At 40.4% G+C, this 24285-nt stretch overlaps 1 protein-coding gene and 1 pseudogene across 1 annotated transcript in view; both read right to left on the bottom strand.

The window, feature by feature from the left end:
- Nucleotides 1-10266, bottom strand: part of LOC112415649 (ATPase family AAA domain-containing protein 1-like) — a 38310-nt gene extending 28044 nt beyond the window's left edge. The window contains 6 exon segments of the mRNA XM_024768796.1: nucleotides 9-157; nucleotides 9266-9526; nucleotides 9529-9673; nucleotides 9675-9718; nucleotides 9932-10116; nucleotides 10118-10266. Coding sequence (XP_024624564.1) covers nucleotides 9-157; nucleotides 9266-9526; nucleotides 9529-9673; nucleotides 9675-9718; nucleotides 9932-10116; nucleotides 10118-10260 — 927 coding nt within the window. The 5' untranslated portion in view covers nucleotides 10261-10266.
- The window catches only part of LOC112415420 (zinc finger protein 160-like), an 83993-nt pseudogene that overhangs the window by 36737 nt on the left and 22971 nt on the right, over nucleotides 1-24285 (bottom strand).

Below are 24285 nucleotides of genomic sequence, written 5' to 3'. Positions count from 1 at the left end.
GACGCGGCCTGTCCGGGAGCGCGGCGGCCGGCGCTGCCCTCCAGGGGCCGAGAGGGCGAGGCTGCGGGGCGCGAATCCACCGCGGAAGACGACTTTACAGGGGGAGGGCGGAGGTACTGAAGAGTTTTAAACAGTAAAATGTCGCCAAAGACGGTGTCTACGTGGACCGAAGGCTGAAAAAGCCAAGGAAACGGACCAGCCTCAGAAAAAATTAAAACCCAAAAGAAAATATACCCGACCTGCAACTGCAACGTCTGGATTTACTCTGGGACTACAAATTTACACTGGAAAGAAACTTACGCTCCGCTCTGCAACCTTGGCTCAGCACTCTCCACTCTCCGCGTCCTCAGGAAAGGGCTGCTGGCGTTCGACGGAGGGCTTCCGGGGCGGGGCCTAGGCGGAGCGCCAGCGGCGAGGGGCGGGGCGGGGCGAGGAGAGCGCCCAGGTCTGCGCACTGAGCGCAGGAGGGAGGTGCAGGGAGCAGGGCGGGGTTGGTTCGCCTGTTACCTTGACTACATTCCTTTAAGTTACTGGCTGTAACAGTTTTCACGTGTGGGCCAGTTATGTTGGAAGCCAAGATATTTCCTCTTAAGACTAAAAGGGTTTAATAAAAACCTATTTCTCACAGCAAGTTGTTCTGACGTCCTGCTAGTGAGGCTGAAGCAATTCACTGGTCTGGGAACTTGGGTCTCTAGGAGCGGAGAGGGAGGGGTTGACGTGGGCCATTAGTTGGATCCAGGAACACTTCCTAAATTGGAATTAATTTAAGCAGCTTTAAGAATAAGAATGGGACTACTCTCTGTATTACAAATAACAAATACAAAACTCCCCCTGGGTAGAAATGGGCTATTTCATACTGACACCCTACAAAACTGCTTTTTTTCTTCTATTCCCCATTCACGCAGAAGGGCAAAGTCAACATAGTGCTGAGTTCCACAAACTCAGGGACAGTACCTGGAGGTCTGAGATGGAAGACTAAGACATGTGATCATTTAGGTCACTAAAAATTGCCTTAAAAACAGCAATACATTTTTTAAAAATTGTTATAAACTGCATTATTCTTTCTTTTATCCAATGTGTTTTAATTATTTGCCTTTCTAAAACCAATTCTGTGAACAGTGACAGAGTTGTATAAGTAACACTTTATACAGTGACAAACATCACAGTATAAGTTTAAGCTGTAGAGCATAAGTAACTGACTGACATGTACTGTGAAATGATTATCACAATAAGTGTAGTTAGCATCCAGAATTTCATATAGATAACATAAAAAGAGAAAGCAAGCTAGAAGAAAAAACTTTTTTTTTCTTTTAATGAGAACTGCATTATTGTTTAAAAAACTTACTCTATTCCACACTTGGGAGAATTACTTTTAAGTATCTTTCCCCAAAACTTTTAATGAAATTCTACTTAAATACATAATAACAGAATGTAATTTCAAATTGATTATATGTTCATTATGAACATAATTAGAATTTTTCACTTTTTATTTCCAAATATATTTTACTTTTTTATTTTCTATTTCTTAAAGTTTTGTCAAGGGTGGGTAACAAAGCCTGAAAAATAACAGTCTTCAGAAGACACTGGGATTTATTTCCATTTAAAGAATAATTAAGTTGCAATATTTCTAACAGCATTTAGTAGGGAGGTATATTCTCTTTAATTTGAACCCCAAAGAAAGTAAAACTAGATTACCAAATATACAGTAACTTCATTTGGACCCCCAATATTTTTAAGGCAGTATCTGTTAGATAACATCTACTATAAACTATGCTTTATCACATCCCTACATGTGAAACATTTCAACCAGAGAGACATGGGAATCCATTGAAATAGGATGATGTTTACATAGGGAAATTAGCATACTTAAAGTATTTGCAGGTAAAATGAGCAGACTGTCCTGGTGTATAACTCACAGTAAGTTTAATTATATCATGCATCATCTCATATAGATAAAATGAAGAGAAATCAAAATAGGAGAAAAAACTTTTCTTTGATGAGAACTGCATTATTCATTTTTTAAAGTTTTTTTTTTTAACGTGGACCATTTTTAAAGTCTTTATTCAATTTGTTACAATACTGCTTCGTTTTATGTTTTGGTTTTTTGGCCCCAAGGCATGTGGGATCATAGCTCTCCATCAAACCTGCAAGCCCCTTCACCAGAAGGCAAAGTCTTAACCGCTGGACCGCCAGGGAAGTCCCCATTAATCTTTAAAATACTTACTCTATGCCACACCTGTGATGAATTAACTTGTGAACGTATATGGTGACTAAAAAATTCCTTTTAAAAAAAAGCAAAATAAAAAGATCTTAGAAGAACAAAATATGCTTAAGCTAGCAGAAGGTAGGAAAAAGGATCAGAGACAAATGAAATGTAGAATAAAACCAGAGAAAATGACAACAGTACAACATCGTTATTTGAAAAGGATAACAAAACTGACAAATCCTTATCCAGATTAACAACAAAGGGAAGACTAAAATGACTGAATCAGAAATCAAAGAGGGGACATTATAGCAGATTACAAGTGATGCTTCAGAAATTTTTTTTTTAATTTAGAAGAAAATATTTAGACAATTCTATGCCTAAATATCAGATAACCTAGAAGAAATGGATAAATCCATACAGAACACAACCTACCAAGACAGAATTATAAAGAAATTAAAAATCTGAACAAGCCTATAACTTTTAAGGAGATTGAACCAGTATTCAAAAACCATTCAGCAAAGGAAAGCAAGATAGCTTCACTGCAAAATTCAACCCAACATTTATAAACAATTAAGACCAACCTTCCAAGGACTTCCTTAGTGGTGCAATGGTTAAGAATCTGCCTGCCAATGGAGACATGGTTTGATCCCTGGCCCAGGAAGATCCCACATGCCGCGGAGCAACTAAGCCCATGCGCCACAGCTATTGAGCCTGTGCTCCAGAGCCCCCGAGCCACAACTACAAAGCCCACGTGCCACAACTACTGAAGTCCATGCACCTAGAGCCCATGCTCCGCAACAAGAGAAGCCACTGCAATGAGAAGCCCACGCACTGCAAGGAAGAGTAACCCCTGCTCACCACAACTAGAGAAAGTCCGTGAGCAGCAACGAAGACCCAATGCAGCCAAAATTAATAATAGCCAAAAATAAATAAATATTTTTTTAAAATCAACACATTTAAAAGACCATCATGACTAACGGGAATATATTCTTTTTTTTCTGTGTTTTTAAAAAATGTATTTGGTTGAAGTATACTTGATTTACAATATTCTGCTAATTTCTGTTGTATAGCAAAGTGAATCACTTATATATACAATACATATATTCTTTTCCATTATGGTTATTAAGGATATTGAACATTGTTCCCTGTGCTATATAATAAACCAATGGAACAGAACAGAATGCCGCAAAATAATCCTTTCCAGTATGTAAAGTGTTTTGACAAGGGTACCAAGACTTCACAAAGAGGAAAGGACAGTCTCACTAACAAATGGTGCTGGCAAACTAGATATCTACCAGCAAAAGAAGGAAGCTGGAACCTTACCTGCATCAAACGCAGAAATTCGGTGTGCCAAATGATACCATCAACAGAGTGAAAAGATAACCTCTGACGGATGGAGGTGAGGAAAGTCATTTAAAGAACACCCACGTGTCAGAGATTTAGGTTGATTTCACAGGTGAAGACCAATGATGGAATAAAATACCTTCTAGCCCTGAGGTCTCTTTCTGAACTTTCCATTCCACTCCTGACCACTGAGATTTTGAAGTCAGTGACTCACTCATTTAGCTTCAATGCATTATAATAAGTCTGAACATATTTCCTCTAGTATGTTTTTTCCAGAATTTACCAGGCATTCTTGCAAATGAATACATAACTTCCAAGTGCAGATCCTTTACTCCTGGCTTACAGAGGGTGACAGAGGGGGTTGTTGAAACTTATGATCTTACAGCCTATTGGTCAGAAGCACAGGTGATAACATACATTTGTGCTGCCACCTGAAGTGTGCTGAAAGGGATGGCAGTCCTGTGAGATCTGTAGGATCTCATGCAATCTCAGTCCAGGCGGTGTCAGAATTGAGCTGAATTGTAGGATACACAGCTGGTGTGCCAGGAATTGCTTGTTGGGCAGAAAACTCTTCACACGTCGGTGACCAAAAGTGTCAGAAGTGTTCTATGTGAGGGTGTTGTGGTGTGAGACATAGGAGACACAGAGGAAAGAAACACACAGTAGGAAGAAATGGATTTTTCCCTCCACAGGAGGAAAAAAACCAAGTTTTTCCTTTGTAAGAACACCCAACATAATGAGATAATTTTTCAAGATCTTCCAAGTACTTTACCAAGACAAACCATATTTTTGGCCATCAAACAAGTCTTGATAAATTATAAGAATTCAAGTTTACAAAATATTTCTATGAACACATGGAAAAAAACAGAAATCAATAAACAAAAAATATCTGGAAAAAGTATAATGGAAAATAATGACCACAAATATATGGAAAATAAAGACCTACTAATGAACAAGGTTGGAACAAGGAAGAAATTACAAAGGCAATTAGCATGTATTCTCAACTGAATGAAAATGAGAACAGAACATATGAAATTTACAACTGACCAGTACTTCAGGAGAAATTAAAAACTTGAAAATGAATAGCAATTTATTAAAACATCTGAAAACCTAAGGGCTCTTTCTTTTTTGTTTCTTTGTTTGTTTGCTAGGGTTTTGGTTATTTTGGTTATTAATGTGAACTTCCTGCTTGGCATGGGACTTACATCCATAACTGAGTTCACCCAGTTCTGAGGCTTACACAGGCGGGGGAAGGCAGGATCAGGTAAAAGGGCAAGGCTTGATGTTATTTACAAACATTTGATTATGATACACCACTTTGAAATGTTATAACTGAGAACACATAGGCCATTGAGGGTAGTTGGACTACAAAAAGTAATATATTTCCAGATAAAATAAAAATGAATGGCTATTCTAATGGGAAGAGAAAACAGAAATTGGAAGTAATAAGGGTAATTATTTAGGAAAAGAATTCTTGACATCAAGATGTCAAAGGTGAAACAATTCCTGGAGATAATACATACTTACCTGTAACCTTGACTCTAGGAGGTTAAGGTGGGGATGAAAAAACAAAAGGTCATTAAAAGTGTACCAGTCAGCTTTCTAAAAGTTTTGCTGTGGTGACAAATATTCCTGAATTCTCACTGGATTATAACAACAAATATGTATTGCTTCCTCATATGACCTCTATCATTATTCACCTCTTGCTTATTTCTATAATTCAATTCTGTCATTAAGGGTAAAATTTCAGTCTACCCAAGAACATTCTTGCAGTAGAGAGGAAACAAGGCTATACAGAACAAAGACTTTGAAAGTGTCCATGTAAACATGCCATTCTTTTTTTTTTAATATCTTAATTGGAGTAAAATTGCTTTACAATGGTGTGTTAGTTTCTGCTGTATAACAAAGTGAATCAGCTATACATATACATATATCCCCATGTCCCCTCCCTCTTGCATCTCCCTCCCACCCTCTCTATCCCACCCCTCTAGGTGAACACAAAACACCAAGCTGATCTCCCTGTGCTATGTGGCTGCTTCCCACTAGCTATCTATTTTACATTTGTTAGTGTATATATGTCATTGCCACTGTCTCACTTCGTCCCAGCTTACCCTTTCCCCTCCCCGTGTCCTCAAGTCCATTCTCTATGTCTGCATCTTTATTCCTGTCCTGCCCTTAGGTTCTTCAGAACCTTTTTTTTTTTTAGATTCCATATGTATGTGTTAGCATACAGTATTTGTTTTTCTCTTTCAGACTTACTTCACTCTATATGATAGTCTCTAGGTCCATCCACCTCACTACAAATAACTCAGTTTCGCTTCATTTTATTGTTCTCTAATGATTAGTGATGTTGAGCATCCTTTCATGTGTTTGCTGGCAATCTGCATATCTTCTTTGGAGAAATGTCTGTTTAGGTCTTCTCCATTTTTGGATTGGGTTGTTTGTTTTTTTGATATTGAGCTGCATGAGCTGCTTGTATATTTTGGAGATTAATCCTTTGTCAGTTGTTTGTAAATATTTTCTCCCATTCTGAGGTTGTCTTCTCATCCTGTTTATGGTTTCCTTTGCTGTGCAAAGCTTTTAAGTTTCATTAGGTCCCAACTGTTTATTTTTGTTTTTATTTCCATTTCTCTAGGAGGTGGGTCAAAAAGGATATTGCTGTGATTTATGTCATAGAGTGTTCTGCCTATGTTTTCCTCTAAGAGTTTTATAGTGTCTGGCCTTACATTTAGGTCTTTATTCCATTTTTAGTTTATTTTTGTGTATGGTGTTCTAATTTCATTCTTTTACATGTAGCTGTCCAGTTTTCCCAGCACCACTTAAAAACATGCCATTCTATTCACACCAAATGGGCCAAGGAACTCAAATGACCAAGCTTGCATAAAATAGGGAGGGAAGAGCAATCCTCTCGAAGGGATGGAAGGGTTGCCTATGTTAATTGGCCAAGCTTGATATCAAAGGGCAGACATGCATGACTTCATAGGAGGGTGATAAATGATTGGAAATAATATTGTAATATGTGATTAGTACAGCTTCATCAGAAAGAAGTCCCTAGCCACAGCAATTGGACAAGAAAAATAAAAGGAATCCAAATTGGGAAGAAGTAAAACCGTCACTGTTGGCAGATGACATAATACTATACATAGAAAATCCTAAAGATGCCACCAGAAAACTACTAGAGCTCACCAATGAAGTGGGTAAAGTTGCAGGGTACAAAATTAATATACAGAAATCTGTTGCATTTGAATACAGTAAAACCAAAATATCAGAAAGTGAAATTAAGGAAACAATCCCATTTACCATCGCATTAAAAAGAATAAAATACCTAAGAATAAACCTACCTAAGGAGGCAAAAGACCTGTACTCAGAAAATTATAAGATACTGATGAAAGAAATCAAAGATGACACAAACAGATAGAAAGATATACTGAATCCTTCTCCTAGAGTAATGGAAACAGAAGCAAAAATAAACAAATGGGACCTAATGAAACTTAAAAGCTTTTGCAAAGCAAAGGAAACCATAAACAAAATGAAAGAACAACCTACAGAATGGGAGAAAATATTTGCAAATGAGACAACCAACAACGGGTCAATTTCCAAAATATACAACGGCTTATATAGCTCAATATCAAAAAACCAAACAACCCAATAAAAAAATGGGCAGAAGACCTGAATAAACATCTCTCCAAAGAAGACATACACATGGTCAAAAGGCAGATGAAAAGATGCTCAACATCACTAATTATTAGAGAAATGCAAATCAAAACTACGAGGTACCACCTCACACCGGTCAGAATAGCTATCATTAAAAAGTCTACAAAAAATAAATGCTGGAGAGGTGTGGAGAAACAGGAACCCTTGTACACTGTTGGTGGGAATGTAAATTGGTGCACCCACTTCGGAGAACAGTATTGAGATTCCTTCAAAAACTAAAAAATAGAGTTACCATATGACCCAGCAATCCCACTCCTGTGCACATATCCAGAAAAATGAAAACTCTACTTCAAAAAGACATATATACTCCAATATGCATCACGACAGTACTTACAATAGCCAAGACACAAAAGCAACCTAAATGTCCATCAACAGATGAGTGGGTAAAGATGTGGTGCATACATGTATACAATGTGGTATTACTCAGCCATAAAAGACAATGAGAGAATGCCACAACAGATGAGTGGGTAAAGATGTGGCGCATACATGTATACAATGTGGTATTACTCAGCCATAAAAGACAATGAGAGAATGCCACAACAGATGAGTGGGTAAAGATGTGGCGCATACATGTATACAATGTGGTATTACTCAGCCATAAAAGACAATGAGAGAATGCCACAACAGATGAGTGGGTAAAGATGTGGTGCATACATGTATACAATGTGGTATTACTCAGCCATAAAAGACAATGAGAGAAAGCCACCTGCAGCAACATGGATGGACCTAGAGATTTTCATACTAAGTGAAGTCATACGGAGAAAGACAAATATCATATATCACTTATATGTGGAGTCTGAAATAATGATACAAGTGAACTTAATTATAAAACAGAAACAGACTTAGAGACAGTAGAAACAAACTTATGGTTACCAAAGGGGAAACGAGGGGAGGGATAAATTAGGAATGTGAGATTAACATATACACACTCTATATATAAAATAATCGACAAGGAACTATTGTGTAGCACAGGGAACAATATTCAATATCTCGTAATAAACTATAATGGAAAAGAATCAGAAAAAAATATACATATAAGTGAATCACTTTGTGGTACATCTGAAACATAGTAAATCAACTATACTTCAATAAATAAAAGAAAGTTATCTTTACTTTGTTCACACACAAAATACATTCACCTCAGTTCCAACTGAACTGAAAACAAAAAAATGTCTATACGAATACAACTTCCATCACCAATGAGGATCTCATAATGGTCTCATGAGATCCCTCTTGCTTGGAAAACAGCTTGTTCATTCATAATATCAGGTCTTGATTGTAATATTACATCAAGGGAAGTTGAAAACAAAATGCCATACTACTATCTTTTCTGTTACTGAAAGGATATCCACGGGAGATCACACTACTCCCAGGAAACATTTGCAAAAATCTGGACACACCTTTTAGTGTCACAACTGGGGTAGTGCTTCTGGTGTCTGGTGTGTACAGTTCAGTGATGCTGGTAAACGTCCTACAATGCATGGAACAGCTTCACACAACAAAGATTTATCTCACTCACAATGTCAATAGAATCAAAAAGTTATGCCATGTAAACATGAACTGAAAGGAAAGAGGAGTGTCTTCTTAATAGCAGATAAAATAAAGTTCAAAGAAAATAAAATTACCAAGGGTAACAGCAAATGACATAATGAGAAAAGGGCCCATCTACCATGAAGACCACACAATCCTAAGTGTATATGCACAAAAGAACAGCAGCAAAATTTGTGAAGCAACAACTGATAGAACTGAAAGGATCAATACACAAATCCACAATTATACCTTGAGATTTTGATACATCTCTCTCAGTAACTGACAGAACAAGGACAAAGAAAATCACCTTACATGGATGAACTCCATACCACCATCAAATCATGGGATAGAATCAAGAATTTTAGGACAACATTAAAAAACAGCAGATTACACATTATTTTCAAAAATATGTCAGGATACATAAATCACAGCAATATCTTTTTGGATGCATCGCCGGTAGCCAACTCCCACATTGAGGTTTGTTTAGAACAGGCTGGTTGACATGAAATCTCATAGGCATTTTTCCAATTATATCTGAGTCAAAATCCTGAGGATGATTCGTAGCTCCCATCACTATGACCTGGCACCTGTGATCAGTACCCAAACCATCCCAAAGACTCATCAACTGAGCTTTCATCATGGCTGTAGCTTCATGGTCAGAACTTGAACGTTTTCATACAAAGGAGTCAATTTCATCTATAAAGATGATGGAAGACTGTGGCTTCATGGCAGGGAGAAAACAGCAGCAGGTAGTTTCTCAGATTCTCCATACCACTTACCGGTCAGTGTTGAAGGCTGAAGGTTAAGAAAACAACCTGCTTTTTTGGCTGTAGCCTTGGTAATCAATGTTCTACCACAGCATGGAGGCACATAGAGAAAAAACACCTTTTGGAGGCTGCAGAAGCTTGGAATTTTCAAACAAATGTTTCTTTTTTTTTTGGCGGTACACGGGCCTCTCACTGTTGTGGCCTCTCCCGTTGTGGAGCACAGTCTCCAGACACGCAGGCTCAGTGGCCATGGCTCATGGGCCCAGCCGCTCCGCGGCATGTGGGATCTTCCCGGACCGGGGCACGAACCCGTGTCCCCTGCATCGGCAGGCGTACTCTCAACCACTGCGCCACCAGGGAAGCCCCAAATGTTTCTTTTTGACAGGTAAGATGACTGTATCTTTCAGATCCATAATGACATCATTTAAACCTCCTATATCATTCCAACTAACATACGTGTTCAGACGGTTTAGTTGATGAGCAGCAATACCCATTTCATATTCTGAAAGCTTCACATTTTTCACGCCAATTGGCTTAATTTTTCTGCCTGTTTCAGAGCTTTTGCTTTCTGATTGGATGAATTACATCCATCATCCATTCGATTGTAAAGTATGTTATTGCATCAAATATCATCAAACAGAAAATTAAACCAACATCATTCCGACTCAGGGGACGAGAAAAGTCTTCAGCATGTTCCATCTTGATTGTTAACAGTCGCATAAAGAACAGGAAATTGTTAACACCACCATTCTCTGCGAAAGGGTGCCTAGGCTTGAAGAACCACCTCCATTTTTGCACTAGGTCGTACCAGTGCCTGTGCAACAATCAGATCTGGCTCATTCTGGCCACCTTCATCTAGGACCCTGGTTCTGAGGTCACCCAAGACAACCCCATGCCCCTGCAGCAAGCCAGCTACCTAAACTTTCCCTGGAAATGGCCTAACTCATAGGGGCAGCACTAACAGAGACCTAAGGGCCTAGGCCAGGTGGACAGCAAGGTGAGGACTGGGACGCCCTTGGAGGTTAATCCAATGGATACGAAGGGCTGCGGGAAGCTGGAGGGTGACACTAAGGTGGGGTGTGAGAGAAAAGGGAGGTGACCTTTCCAGCTTGGCTTCCCAGATCCGATCTGGTCCGCAAAGGACCTCAGCTGGACCCTTCACCCCTGCCACAAAGCCCTGTGGGAACCCGTGACTCACTCCCTCACAGATACCTCACTTTTTTTAAAAAAAAAAATTTATTTATTTATTTTTGGCTGCGTTGGATTTTCATTGCAGTGCACGGACTTCTCATTGCTGTGGCTTCTCTTGTTGCAGAGCACAGGCTCTAGGTGCGCGGGCTTCAGTAGTTGTGGCAGGCGGGCTCAGTAGTTGTGGCTCACGGGCTCTAGATCACAGGTTCAGTAGTTGTGGTGCACGGGCTTAGCTGCTGCACGGCATGTGGGATCTTCCCAGACCAGGGCTTGAACCCGTGTCCCTTGCATTGGCAGGTGGATCCTTAACCACTGGGCCACCAGGGAAGCCCAATACCTCACTCTTCAAAGGCCAACATACAGAGACAAAAGGCAAAAGCAGTAATAGGATAGAAGCATGGGCCAGACCTATCTGCTGGTCTTACATGGTCTACTGGGGAGGCGTCTGTGGCTCACACTGGGGACATAAACACTGGTGGCAGACATCTCGGGAAGCATTCATCTGCATGAGCTCTTCAGGAGGCTGACATGTCAGCACCAAGACCCAGCACCATCCAACAGCCTGTAGGTTCCTGTGCTGGGACTGCTCAGGCTAAACAAGAAACTGGGTGGGGACACAGCCCCAACCATAGCCGACAGGTTGCCTAAAGAAATCCTGAGCCCACAGCCATCTCTACACATGCATCTACACCTGGCCCTGCCCACCAGAGGGCCAAGACCCAGCTCCACCCACCAGTGGGCAGGCACAAGCCTCGAGACCAGCCTCACCCACCATGGGGCACACGTGAGAAGCAAAAAAACTGAAGCCCTGCAGTCTACAGACAGAATCTGCAAACACAGGCCAGACACAACCCTGGAACCAGCTGGCCCCTGACCCTTGGCTTACAAGAGGGGAGTGTACTGCTGGGACACAAAGGATGTCGCCTAAAGTGGGAGACACTTTCTCATCTCTCCAAGGACGAGAAGCTCAGCTAACCTACCACATACCTAAAAATACAAATAGCAATTTAGACAGAATGAGGCAACAGAGGATTATGGTTCAGATAAAGGAAGAAGATAAAACCCCAGAAGAACTTAGTTACATGAAGATATGCAATCTACCAAAGGACCATAAAGGTGATCAAAGACGTCAGAAGGAGAATGGATGCACAGAGCAAGAAATGAAAAGTTTTTAACAAAGACTTAGAAAGTATAACAATCCAACAGAACTGAAGAATACAACAACTGAAATGTAAAGAAAAAAACAAAAAACTAGAAGGAATCAACAGTAGACTAAATGAGGCAGAAGAACGGTCAGTGAGCTGGAAGACAGAGTAGTGGAAACCACCCCCGAACAGAAAAAAGAAAAAAGAATGAAAAGAAAGGAGGACAGTTTATGAGACCTCTGGGACAACAGCAAGTGTGCCAATATTCACATTATAAGGGATCCAGAAGGAGAAGAGAGAGAGAGGGCCTGAGAAAATATCTGAAGAAACAATAACTGAAAAATTCCCTAACAAGGGAAAAGAAAGAGTCACCTAAGTATAGGAAGTGCAGAGTTCTATATCCATATAAAAACTTCACAGTAAACACAAACCAAAAATCTGTCATAGATACACATTCAGAAAGCACCTGAGGGCTTCCCTGGTGGCACAGTGGTTAAGAGTCTGCCTGCCAAGGTAGGGGACAGGGGTTCGAGCCCTGGTCCAGGAAGATCCCACATGTCATGGAGCAACGAAGCCCATGTGCCACAACTACTGAAGTGTACACGCCTAGAGCCCACGCTCCACAGCAAGAGAAGCCACCACAATGAGAAGCCCGCACACCACAGCAAAGGGTAGCCCCCACTCGCCACAACTAGAGAAAGCCCGCATGCAGCAACAAAGACCCAACGCAGCCAAAAATAATTAAAAAAAAAAAAAAAGAAAGAAAGCACCTGAAAATATGCTCAACATCATGGGCTCTTCCACTTTGTACAGCTCCATGGAGCACCTATTTACTAGGTGGGATGCTGCCCAATGCATGAATCATTCAATAAGGCCAATTAGATCTTTCCATTTCCTTGGTTGAACTGCTGTACACAAGTTGAAGTCAAGAGTCTGAAAGGCACTGCTATACGATTTGCATTAGAGTCATTTGAATATTCTGCAAGAGTGTGGAGAGAATAACCCAAGTACAAATTACGAGTATATAATCTCCGACTTGTATGTTGCTTGATCCCATATTGGAAAGATGGTTATAGATGCTTTCAATCCTGAGATACTAACGGTGCATTGCTAGCTTCTGCTATGAAGTACAGAGACGGAATAAGACTGTTGGAAAAAGGAGTAACATACATCCAGTGTTGTGACAAAGTTGATTATTTTATTAGTTAAAACAGGAGACTAATGATACATTCTGAATAAAACAGCAGCAAAATGTAACGGCGAGAGTTCAGTGTGAATCATAGACATACACACGCTGTTCTGAATATTTTCATTAAATGTTCCTCTCCAGAATATTTCTCTCTTCAATTTCCAACAATAAGACTAATTTTCCTTTAAACATAGATATGTAAAACTACTATTGCCACTCAATGAAGAAAGTGACCAAGTCTACCCCTGCATTATTGCTACTGGATAAACCGTCCCCAGTAACCTGTCACTCTCCTCTCAGGTAAAAAAAAAGCCCAGGGACTTCCCTGGCGATCCAGTGGTTAAGTCTCCTGGTACCAGTGCTTCCATTGGAGGGGGCACAGGTTCCATTCCTGGCTGGGGAACTAAGATTCCCCCATGCTGTACGGCAAGGCCAGAAAATTTAAAAAATAAAAACAAAACCAAATAAAACCCAATCGCTTGGCATTCTTCCTGCGTTGTTCATGGTCGGCTGGTAAAGCATTCTGCACGATGACACACAGTGGTCTATCTATGAAAGGCCACCCTGAATACAATAATCAATGAGTCAAGTCACAGTCTTACACTATTCTCCGGCCCTCCCTCATGCTAATTCACACACTATTGAATTTAATAATTCAGGGGCCTTGTTTTTCCAGGGAACATGGATGCGAATGAACCACAACTAATGAGGTTGGCCCCTTCATCTTACTGATTCCTTCCCAGAGACTGCCGTCAAGGCCTGTAATGAAGGCATAAGATCACCAGGTTTCCAATGCTAAGCTCTTACTGCTCGCTGCAGGCCAATAAATCCAGAGACAAGGAACGACAACTTTAATCAGAAAGCCAGCAGACCGAGAAGACAGTCAACAACGGTCCCAAAGAATCATCTCCCCTGAGTTAGAATTCAGGCTTCTTTTTTTTTTTTTTTTTTTGCGGTCCGCGGGCCTGTCACTGCTGTGGCCTCTCCCGTTGCGGAGCACAGGCTCCGGACGCACAGGCTCAGCGGCCATGGCTCACAGGCCCAGCCGATCTGCGGCATGTGGGATCTTCCTGGACCGGGGCACGAACCCGTGTCCCCTGCATCGGCAGGCGGACTCAACCACTGCGCCACCAGGGAAGCCCCAGGCTTCTTTGATACTAAAAGGGGAGAGAGTAAAGTCCTGCTTCAGATCAGACTCCCGTGAAATAAAATTTATACTTTATGGCAAGACAAAACAAATTTACATAAATTCTTCTCTGCCTTTTGGCTTCCTCTCTCCCAGCACTGTGCATTGTGTATTTGCCTGATACATCAACCAAACCTGACACATCAGCAGGAATAAATACTCAACCATAAAGACACATTCTCCTAGCATCAACAAGGCAACTCCTTAAACGATAACATTCCTTTTTGATCTTGTAAAGGTTCACATGACCCACCGTGATGATGCTTAGACCTGGATTATGTGAACTGTCAAAAATATGTCACTTGGGGCTTCCCTGGTGGCGCAGAGGTTGAGAGTCCGCCTGCCGATGCAGGGGACATGGGTTCGTGCCCCGGTCCGGGAGGATCCCACATGCCACAGAGCGGCTGGGCCCGTGAGCCATGGCTGCTGAGCCTGCGTGTCCGGAGCCTGTGCTCCGCAACGGGAGAGGCCACAACAGTGAGAGGCCCGCGTACCGCAAAAAAAAAAAAAAAAAAAAAATATATATATATATATGTCATTTGATGTACAACTGTCTGTCTCACAAAAATTATATAACTGTGCTTTGATTTCTAACAGGCAGAACAGTTCTCAGAGCTTTCTGAGATGCTCTTCCCAGGATACAATCCTCTATTTTGGCTCAAATAAAATTTTCCATTTTTTTCTTAGATGCACTGGTTTATTTTCTGGTGACACTCTGGAAGGGGTATGTTAATTTCTTCCTTCCTGAAGCCATTCACAGGTGGGTCTGGTCAGGATGCTTCCTGGGAGCTAAGCAAAGGTATTTTACATTAACACTCATTCCAAGGGTGGCAGTGTATCCAGAGATGGCCCATTATATATAATTTAAGTGTATAGGCAACATCCTTTTAGTGACTGACTTCTACCAAAAGCAATAGAATACAAAGGTTAAAGTAAAAGAAACAAGTCCAATATGGAATCATATTTCTTCTTCTCTATTACTTCATCCTTTTTTTTTTGGCCGCACCCTGCAGCATTTGAGATCTTAGTTCCCCGAGCAGGGATCAAACCCACACCTGCTGCATTGGAAGCACGGAGTCTTAACCACTGGCCCACTAGGGAAGTCCCTGTTCTCCCCTATTACTTCAAACTTCAGAATGAAAAGCACAAATAGTAATGTATGCTTTTTGAGAAAAATCAAATAATTTAATATTTTATACACTGAAGACAATGGGCCATTTCCATACATGTCCTTCTTCCTCAAATATACATATCATGTCATAAGTTTTAACAGCGGGTGCCTTGTCATGGTTCTGCTGTATGTAATATCTCAAAGAGGTAAAGATTTATTCCTAGTATGCATTCTCTAGTGTATGGGCTGTTGTTAGAATTGCTCAAAATATTCACCAGATGCCTTACATTTTTAAGAATTCTCCCAGATATGTGTTCTTGGGTGAACCATACGGACACACTATTTCAAAGAGCTTCCATGTGTATATATTTTGACCTGTATGAATGCTCTCAACACCAAAGGTGCGCATACTTGATGTAAAACTTTACAACATCCATTACATTTGAAAGTTCACTCTTCAACATAAATTCTCACTGTTCTACATTTTTGATCTTCTAACATGAGACTTAGCAAACCATATTGCTTTGAGTGGTTTCTCTCCAGTATGTATTCTCCAATGAACTCAAAGATGTGATTTTTGACTAAAGGCCTTGCCACACTCATTACATTTGTAAGGTTTCTCTCCAGTATGAACTCTCTGATGATTTAAAAGGTTTCCCTTTACACTAAAGGCCTTGCCACACTCATTACATTTGAAAGGTTTCTCTCCAGTGTGAATTCTCTTATGAACTGCAAGGTTTGATTTCCTGCAAGGTTTGATTTCCGACTAAACATCTTGCCACACTCATTATATTTGAAAGGTTTCTCTCCAGTATGAATTCTCCAATGAAGTCGAAGATGTGATTTTCGACAAAAGGCCTCTCCACACTCATCACAGCTGTAAGGTTTCTCTCCAGTATGAACTCTCTCATGCCTTAAAAGGGCTCCCTTTACACTAAAGGCCTTGCCACACTCATTAAATTTGAAAGTTTTCTCTACAATATGTACCCCCTGATGACTTATAAGATATGAATTTCGACTAAAGAACTTGCCACACTCATTACATTTGAAAGGTTTAGCTCCAGTATGAATTCTCCAAAGAATTCGAAGATGTGACTTTTGTCGAAAGGCCTTACCACATTCATTACATTTGTAAGGTTTCTCTCCACTATGAATTCTCTGATGACTTAAAAGAAGGGCTCCCTTTACACTAAAGGCCTTGCCACAGTCATTACATCTGAAAGCTTTCTCCACGTTATGTACTCTGATGATCTGTAAGATGTGAATTTTGATGACTTGTAAAGTGTGATTTTAGACTGAAGAAATTGCCACATTCATTTGAAAGGTTTCTCTCCAGTATGTATTCGGCAATGAACTTGAAGATATGGTTTTTGACTAAAGGCCTTACCACATTCATTACATTCATAAGGTTTCTCTCCAGTATGAACTCTCTGAAGACTTGCAAGGGTTCCATACTGACTAAAAACCTTGCCACAGTCATTACACTGATACGGTTTCTCTCCAGTATGAACCCTCCAAAGAGCAGCAAGGTGTGAGTTTTGGCTAAAGAGTTTGCCACATACATCACATTTATATACACTTTTTCCTATATGAATGATCTGATGTCTCCTGAGGTATGAGCTGCCATCAAAGGTTTTGCCACACTCATTACATTTGTAAGGCTGCTCCATAGTATGAATCCTCTGATGGGTTGTAAGCTTTGCATTATGACTAAAGACTCTGCCACATACATCACATTTATGTAATTTCTCTCTTGTGTGGATGATCCGATATCTAATGTGGTGAGATCCCTGAAGAAAGGTTTTGCCACACTCATTACATTTGTGAGGTCTTTCCCTGAGTGCTTTCTGATCTTGTGTCTGTATTGAAAGATGGATAAAATCATTCTCATATGTATTAGGGACGTTGGTTTTGACATTAGGAGGAATTATTTGAAGTGGTGAAAATGAGGAACTACTGTTGTTAGATCTTTCAACTTCATTACATTCATAAAATATCCCATCAGTTTTAAATATCTGCAGTTTCTCTTGAACATTTAATCCAAGCCTATTTCCAATGGGTTTGATTCCTACATCCCTTTTACCATGTCAATCTCTTTCAGCAGTGAGATTTCCATTATGGGTTATAGGCATTCCTTTGTCATTTCTTTCATTACCTCTGCACCAACACTCAAAGTCATACATATCTTCCTGGATTTCTCTGATGTGCAAATCTCCTATTTCCAATGGGTTTGATTCCTACATCCCTTTTACCATGTCAATCTCTTTCAGCAGTGAGATTTCCATTATGGGTTATAGGCATTCCTTTGTCATTTCTTTCATTACCTCTGCACCAACACTCAGTCATACATATCTTCCTGGATTTCTCTGATGTGCAAATGTTTGACTTCATGGTTTTCAGGTCTTCCCAACGTCAGTGTTTGGAACGCATCTCCTGGATCAGCGTTCACTTTTGGTTGTAACTGCTTGATCACATGTATAGGAAAAATATCTACAAGACATAAACATCTATAAGTATCCTGTCACTACAATTCACAAATAAATATTTCGTGTTGAATACATGATATTACACCAAAAGTAATACTTATACCAAGCACAGTTAGGAAACTTTCCAAACATGGTCTTAAAAGTTTGATAAACTCAAAGCATGTAATGCTTAACTAAAGAAAGAGTGATAAAATATAATTCAAATTACTTTTAGGGTAGTCTAGTTTCAAACTCCTAACACAAAAACGCTCACATTTGACAAACATATGTCAGCTCTCAGAGAAAGGGTATTTTCCCACCATCACCCCAAAGACCACACTCATTAACAGTAAACATGCTGCTGGCTCATAACTGAGGAGAAAAATTTTTATACTGCAGATAGATTCTGCCTACTTCCTATACATTAATCAATGCTAAATAACTGACAATATATTGTAATGGTAAATAATACAAAATTAGCTCTGCCAATGAATAAGCTAAGTAACTGGCTCTTTAGAATTGTAAAACAGATACAGCGAAGAGGAAGTGAAGAATCCAACAAAACAGTTGTTAAGAAAATCATGCATTTTTCTAAATCATGCTATAAAACTATGCACCCATAAGGAAAAGCATTTTATAACATTAACAAGTAGTACATGTTAGTCGTATTGCATAATACATGCCGAACAACCACCACCTGTAAATCACACGTATAAATTAATATGTAAAATATTCTTCAGTTCTCTATCAGGCAATAAGTAGAGAATTCCCTACCTATGCAGTACCATTAAAAACGTAGTTCCAAAATATATGGAATGAACAGTGAACACTTTGTATACTCATTAACTGAGGTCAGACACGTTGCTGAGAACAGAGTGCAAACGAAAAGCAAGCAGGATATAATGAAAACAAAGGTGTATCATGAAAAACATGACAGAATATTAACATATCTTTTTCTAAAAAAGTAACTTTTCACTATTTATGAAAAAACATGCAATATTCTAAGCCATCTAACAGCAAAAATTTGTTTTAAAAGGCTTGAGGTAAATTAACATGATTTTTAAAATCAGGGCAGTAGATGCACAGGTTTATGTACATTAACCCAACTGACACAGAAAGGGGTGACAGAACCATAACTTGAATCTGGACCCATAGACTGAGAACGCTCATTCTTAAGCATAACCACCCACAGGCAGGACAGATTACCAAATAATACAACTAATACCAGAAGTTTAGAAAGAAAACGTCAAGGGAGATGCAAGAAGAAGTCAGCTGTGTAACTACTAAGTTTATTCGGCCGTCCCTCTGGGAAATGGTTTCTGAGTCATCACTGCGGCAGGTAATGCCTTGGGTCATGTCCTGAGAAAGTTGTTCAACAGATTATGAGGGATCATTTCTACAGTGTGAGTGATGTGGAATGTGGATGGATGGGTGAAGGAGTGCTGTCGATTTGGGGACCACAAGGAGAACAACTTAAATATTGGAGCAAATGACAGTGTTTCCAGGACATCAAGATACCATGTGAGGAAAAGTCAGGACTGAGAAAGGATTTGAGTGGTGGGCAGCGTATATGTATACATGGGAGCACAGCTGGTGACTGCGTACCTGTGTGAATATAACTGTACGAGGGCAACTAAAATACTGACCTTAAAAAAAAAAGAATTGGTTTAGCAATTCATATGATACTGTCGATTTTTAACTATGAGAATTATACTATGAGTATAGGACAGAAAGAAGAGAGATTTAAAAAGGGAGAGAGTGTGATGCTGTAGGGAGAAAGCAGGATTGTATCTATTATATGATTTGCTGTGTAATGTATCTAACTGTATATTCCATAATTTCCACTGTCATACATACATTCCAGAAAAACACATAATATTCCAGGAGATTGCACAAGAATGTTCTTAGCAAAAATCAGAAGAAAAAAAAACAGGAAAAGGTCATCTAAAGGAGAAGAATGAGTTTCTTCTGTACACACACGTGCAGATACAAAGAAACCGAATAAACAGTCCAGTAGAGTAGGAGGCCATGATTGTAAAAGTGAGTCTCCCTAAATCTGTGTTCCCCTGCTGAGTTTGATTAACCTCTCTATCCAAAATTTTATTCCATTTCTTGTCTTCCCACACCTGTTCCCCTCAAGACTGAGCAGTATCAAAGAAAACGGGGGATTGAAACAAATGGGACCCAGCAGGGCCCTCCTAGATACCTCCTAGATACCAAAAGCCTTTCCAAGTGCCGTGATTCCTCTTGGTAGAAAAAGGCTTCGGTCTCCTGGATCTTCCCTGAGTTTCAAAGAGCAGATTCAAGCAGATACTCATTAGGGGAAGGAGGGAATGCAGAAAGAAAGGAAAAGCAAGCCCAGCATAATCTTTCCCATGACTCATAGCTTAAACTGATACCTTGATCTATGAGCCCAAACTGTGGCTTCAACCAGCTGCCCCAAGAGGACTGAAAAAATTGATGACAGAGGGCCAAGTGAGAAGTAAAATTCTTAAGCCATCACATCGGTTCTAAGTAAATAATAAAATGTCACAACTATTGCTTTTGCTTTCTCCCAGAAGGAAGTTAAGGGATCAGAAGACTGTGATTAGGAATTTGTTTTGCAGGAACCTACAGAATAATCAGGAAGATGCCACAACGTGGTACCCAAAGTCTGCAGCTGAGATCTTACAGGGAAGCTGGGATCGCAGACACTCCCCTCCCTTCTCTCCTTTTCTCTCCAAAAATCTTACACCCTGGCCAACCCGCAAGATGCATTTGAGGCAAGTTTAGGTCTACCATCTTCCGGGTTGGTGCCTCTTTGATTAATAAACCTTTCTCTGCTCCAAACTCCGAAGTTTCAGTTTGTTTGGCCTCACTGAGCACACAAACTTGGGTTCAACCTCATTATGTTTGAATACGCTCTCTGTTCAGAAAAGGTAGAGGACTATGCTGAAAGCCATGCTTCAATGGAGTAGCTCCTCAGAGCTCTCATCATACTTAATGGTGAAAGAATGAAAACTTTTCCTCTAAGATCAGAAACAAGACGAGGATATCTGCTCTCAATATTTCTAAAAAAACATAATACCCGAAGCCCTAGAAAGAACACAGGCGCAGAAAAAGAAATAATAGGGATCCCAATAATGAGAGGAAGCAAAATTATCTCTGACATTATATAACATGTAGAAAACCCTGAAGGGCTTCCCTGGTGGTGCAGTGGTTGAGAGTCCGCTTGCCAATGCAGAGGACACGGGTTCATGCCCTGGTCCAGGAAGATCCCACATGCCACAGAGCGGCTGGGCCCGTAAGCCATGGCCGCTGAGCCTGCGTGTCCGGAGCCTGTGCTCCGCAACAGGACAGGCCACAACAGTGAGAGGCCCGCGTACCGGAAAAAAAAAAAAAAGAGAGAAAACCCTGAAGATTCTGTAAAAAAAAGAAACTGCTAGAAATAATGAAAGACTGCAATAAACTTACAAGACACCAAGTCAACATGCAAAAATCAATTCGGTTTCTAAACCTTAAAAATGAACAATCAAAACAGAAATTGAGAAAACAATTCCATTTACAATAACATCAAATAATAAAATACTTAGACATAATGTTATACATGACAGGAAAGACTTGTACACTGCAAATTAAAAAGACTGCTGAAGGACTTCCCTGGTGGTCCAGTGGCTAAGGATCTGCACTTCCAATGCAGGGGGCCCAGGTTCATCTCTAGTCAGGGAACTAGACCCCACATGCTGCAACTAAGAGTTCACATGCCGCAGCTAAAGATCCTGTATGCTGCAACTAAAGATCCCTAGTGGTGCAACTAAGACCTGGCGCAGCCGAATAATTAAATAAATATTAAAAAAAAAAGAGAGAGACCACTGAGAAAGCTTATAAAAGACACAAATAAATGCAAAGGTATCTCAAGTCTCTAGACTGAAAGTCAATACTGTCCAGATGTCAATACTACACAAACTGGTCAACACGTCAAATTATCCCCTAGTGAAATCCCAATAGCTTTTTCCCAAAGAAACAGAAAAATCCATCCGATGTTTCATATGGAACCTCCAGAAACCCTGAATAACAAAAATAAGCTTGAAGAAAAACAAAGTTGAAGGTCTCACACTTATTTCAAAACTTCTTCCAAAGCTAAACTTACCAAAACAATGTGGTACTGGCATCAAGACAGAGAGAGGGATCCTTGAAACAGAACAGAGACATCAGAAAAAAAAACTTGTGTATATGCTAAACTGATGCTCCACAAGGGCGTCAGGACCATTCAATGGGAGAAGGGCAGTCTACTGAACAAAAGGTATTGAGAAAACTGGAAACCCACTAACAAAAGTATTTAGTTGCACCACTGTCTTACACGACAGAAAAAAATTAACTCAAGACGGTTCAAAAAGCTAAACCTAACTCCCAAGTGTATGAAACTACTAGAAGTAATCATACAAGGAAAGTTTCTTGACATTGGATTCACCAAGAACTTATCAGATAACACTAAAAAACACAGCCCACGAAAGAAAAACAGATAAATTGGACTATATCAAAATTATAAAATACTATGAATTAAAGCATGCTCTAAGTGAAAAGACTCTATGGTATAAGAGAAAATATTTGCAAATTATATATTTGATAACAGATTAACATCTAGAATACATAAAGAACTCTAAAAGGGACTGATCAATTCTACCATGGCGGGGCGGGGGGGGCCTTCCCCAATCAACCAACCCACACATTGCAAACATAAAAACAAAAACACGAAGATTAACACAAAATGTATGAACTTAGTAATAAATACAAATAAGAATCACGTATAATGCATATGAATATACAAAATGAAAGTACCACTGTCTTAAAAAAAGCAAATGATGCTTCATCACTGAAAGTATCATTCCACTTCATAAGCTCCCTCATTAAGATTCTTCAATATTAGCTGTTGAGGTAAACGAACAATGGCACACAGGCAACGAAAAATGTGGCATCAACAACAGATCAGTTCATATTTAGCATCCTGGGATAAATTTCTACACCATTTACAGAGGCTAAAATGTATGATCGTTGGTATATGTGAACAACATTGTCATAGTGCCCTTGAGACAGGCTTTTGTGACAGTCCCCAAAGCCAGAAAAACACCTGGAAAGACTTATCAGACAGGCTCTCATGATACTTTCTACATCGTGTCTCAAAACGTGCTGACCACTCCAATGAGTAGCTTCAAGTGGTGACTTTGAACGGAGGAGGAAAATATTACAACATGACGGAAAGTGTCTCCATTAAAGGTTTTCTGGTAACCAGTAAACACAATCCCTAGAGAATCCACCACAAGTTCCCTATTACACATGGGTACATTATCAGAGCAAAGAAACCAGATAAAATTTCAGACCTTAGGACTATACTGCAAAGGAATTTAAGAGATGAAATCATACAACCTAAGCAGAATGTAAAATCAGGAAGAGTCGACATTCCGAGACTAAGGAGAGCAGTACAGGAGCAAAAAACAATGCAACAGGGCTTCCCTGGTGGCGCAGTGGTTGAGAGCCCGCCTGCCGATGCAGGGGATGCGGGTTCGTGCCCCGGTCGGGAGGATCCCACATGCCGCGGAGCGGCTGGGCCCGAGAGCCATGGCCGCTGAGCCTGTGCGTCCGGAGCCTGTGCCCCGCGGCGGGAGAGCCTGTGCCCCGCGGCGGGAGAGGCCACAACAGTGAGAGGCCCGCGTACCGCAAAAAAAAAAAAACAAAAACAATGCAACATGTGAGGGTCAGACATTAAAGGATCTTGAGATGGGACCACGTGCTCAATCCACAGATGCCAAGCTAAGAGCCTGACAGATTCACCACTGGTCTCCTGGTAGTATTTAGGATCAAAAAGAGGATCTCTCCATCCACTGTCCTTACAGTTTTCCTAAGTACAAGCACAGAAGATCCAATCCACCTAGCTGTTCCACACACTCCTGAACAGAAGAAACGGCTGAGGGATCTAAACCAGCAGAGAGGACCTGAGACAGCTACGGCAGGTGCTGAGGGGCCACGTGGAATACAGAGCAGCCAGTTTTTCCACATCTTCTGATTACTTCTTCCAAGTACAGCAACTCTGATCAAACCGGGATGGGCTCAGAGGTGGGACTCCAGACGCATCAGCTCTGATCTACGGGGACTAAGAACTGAGCATCCAGGGGAATCAAGACCAGAAGGAGACATGAAGCGGCAAGAGACCCCTTTAAAACAGCCCGCCTCATGCTCCTCAAAGTCAAGCAACCAGTTCACAAAAGCCAGACGATGAGTGTTGTAGATCATGATAAAGACCTTGCCTTTGTCTCTGGTGGAGCTGCAGCACCACTGCAGGGCAAAAGAAAGCATTTTCCATGATGAAGGACAGGGTGATAACTCCAGGAGATGAAAACTATCCTCTGAGACTTTTCAATAAATGAACTTGTTTTCCCAAAAAAAAACTCTCCACCGTGAGA

This window comes from Neophocaena asiaeorientalis, unplaced genomic scaffold, assembly GCF_003031525.2.
Source record: "Neophocaena asiaeorientalis asiaeorientalis breed wild unplaced genomic scaffold, Neophocaena_asiaeorientalis_V1.1 scaffold629, whole genome shotgun sequence".
NCBI lineage: Eukaryota > Metazoa > Chordata > Mammalia > Artiodactyla > Phocoenidae > Neophocaena > Neophocaena asiaeorientalis.
Note: the sequence above shows the minus strand (reverse complement) of the source record. Positions and strands in the feature narration are given on the sequence as shown.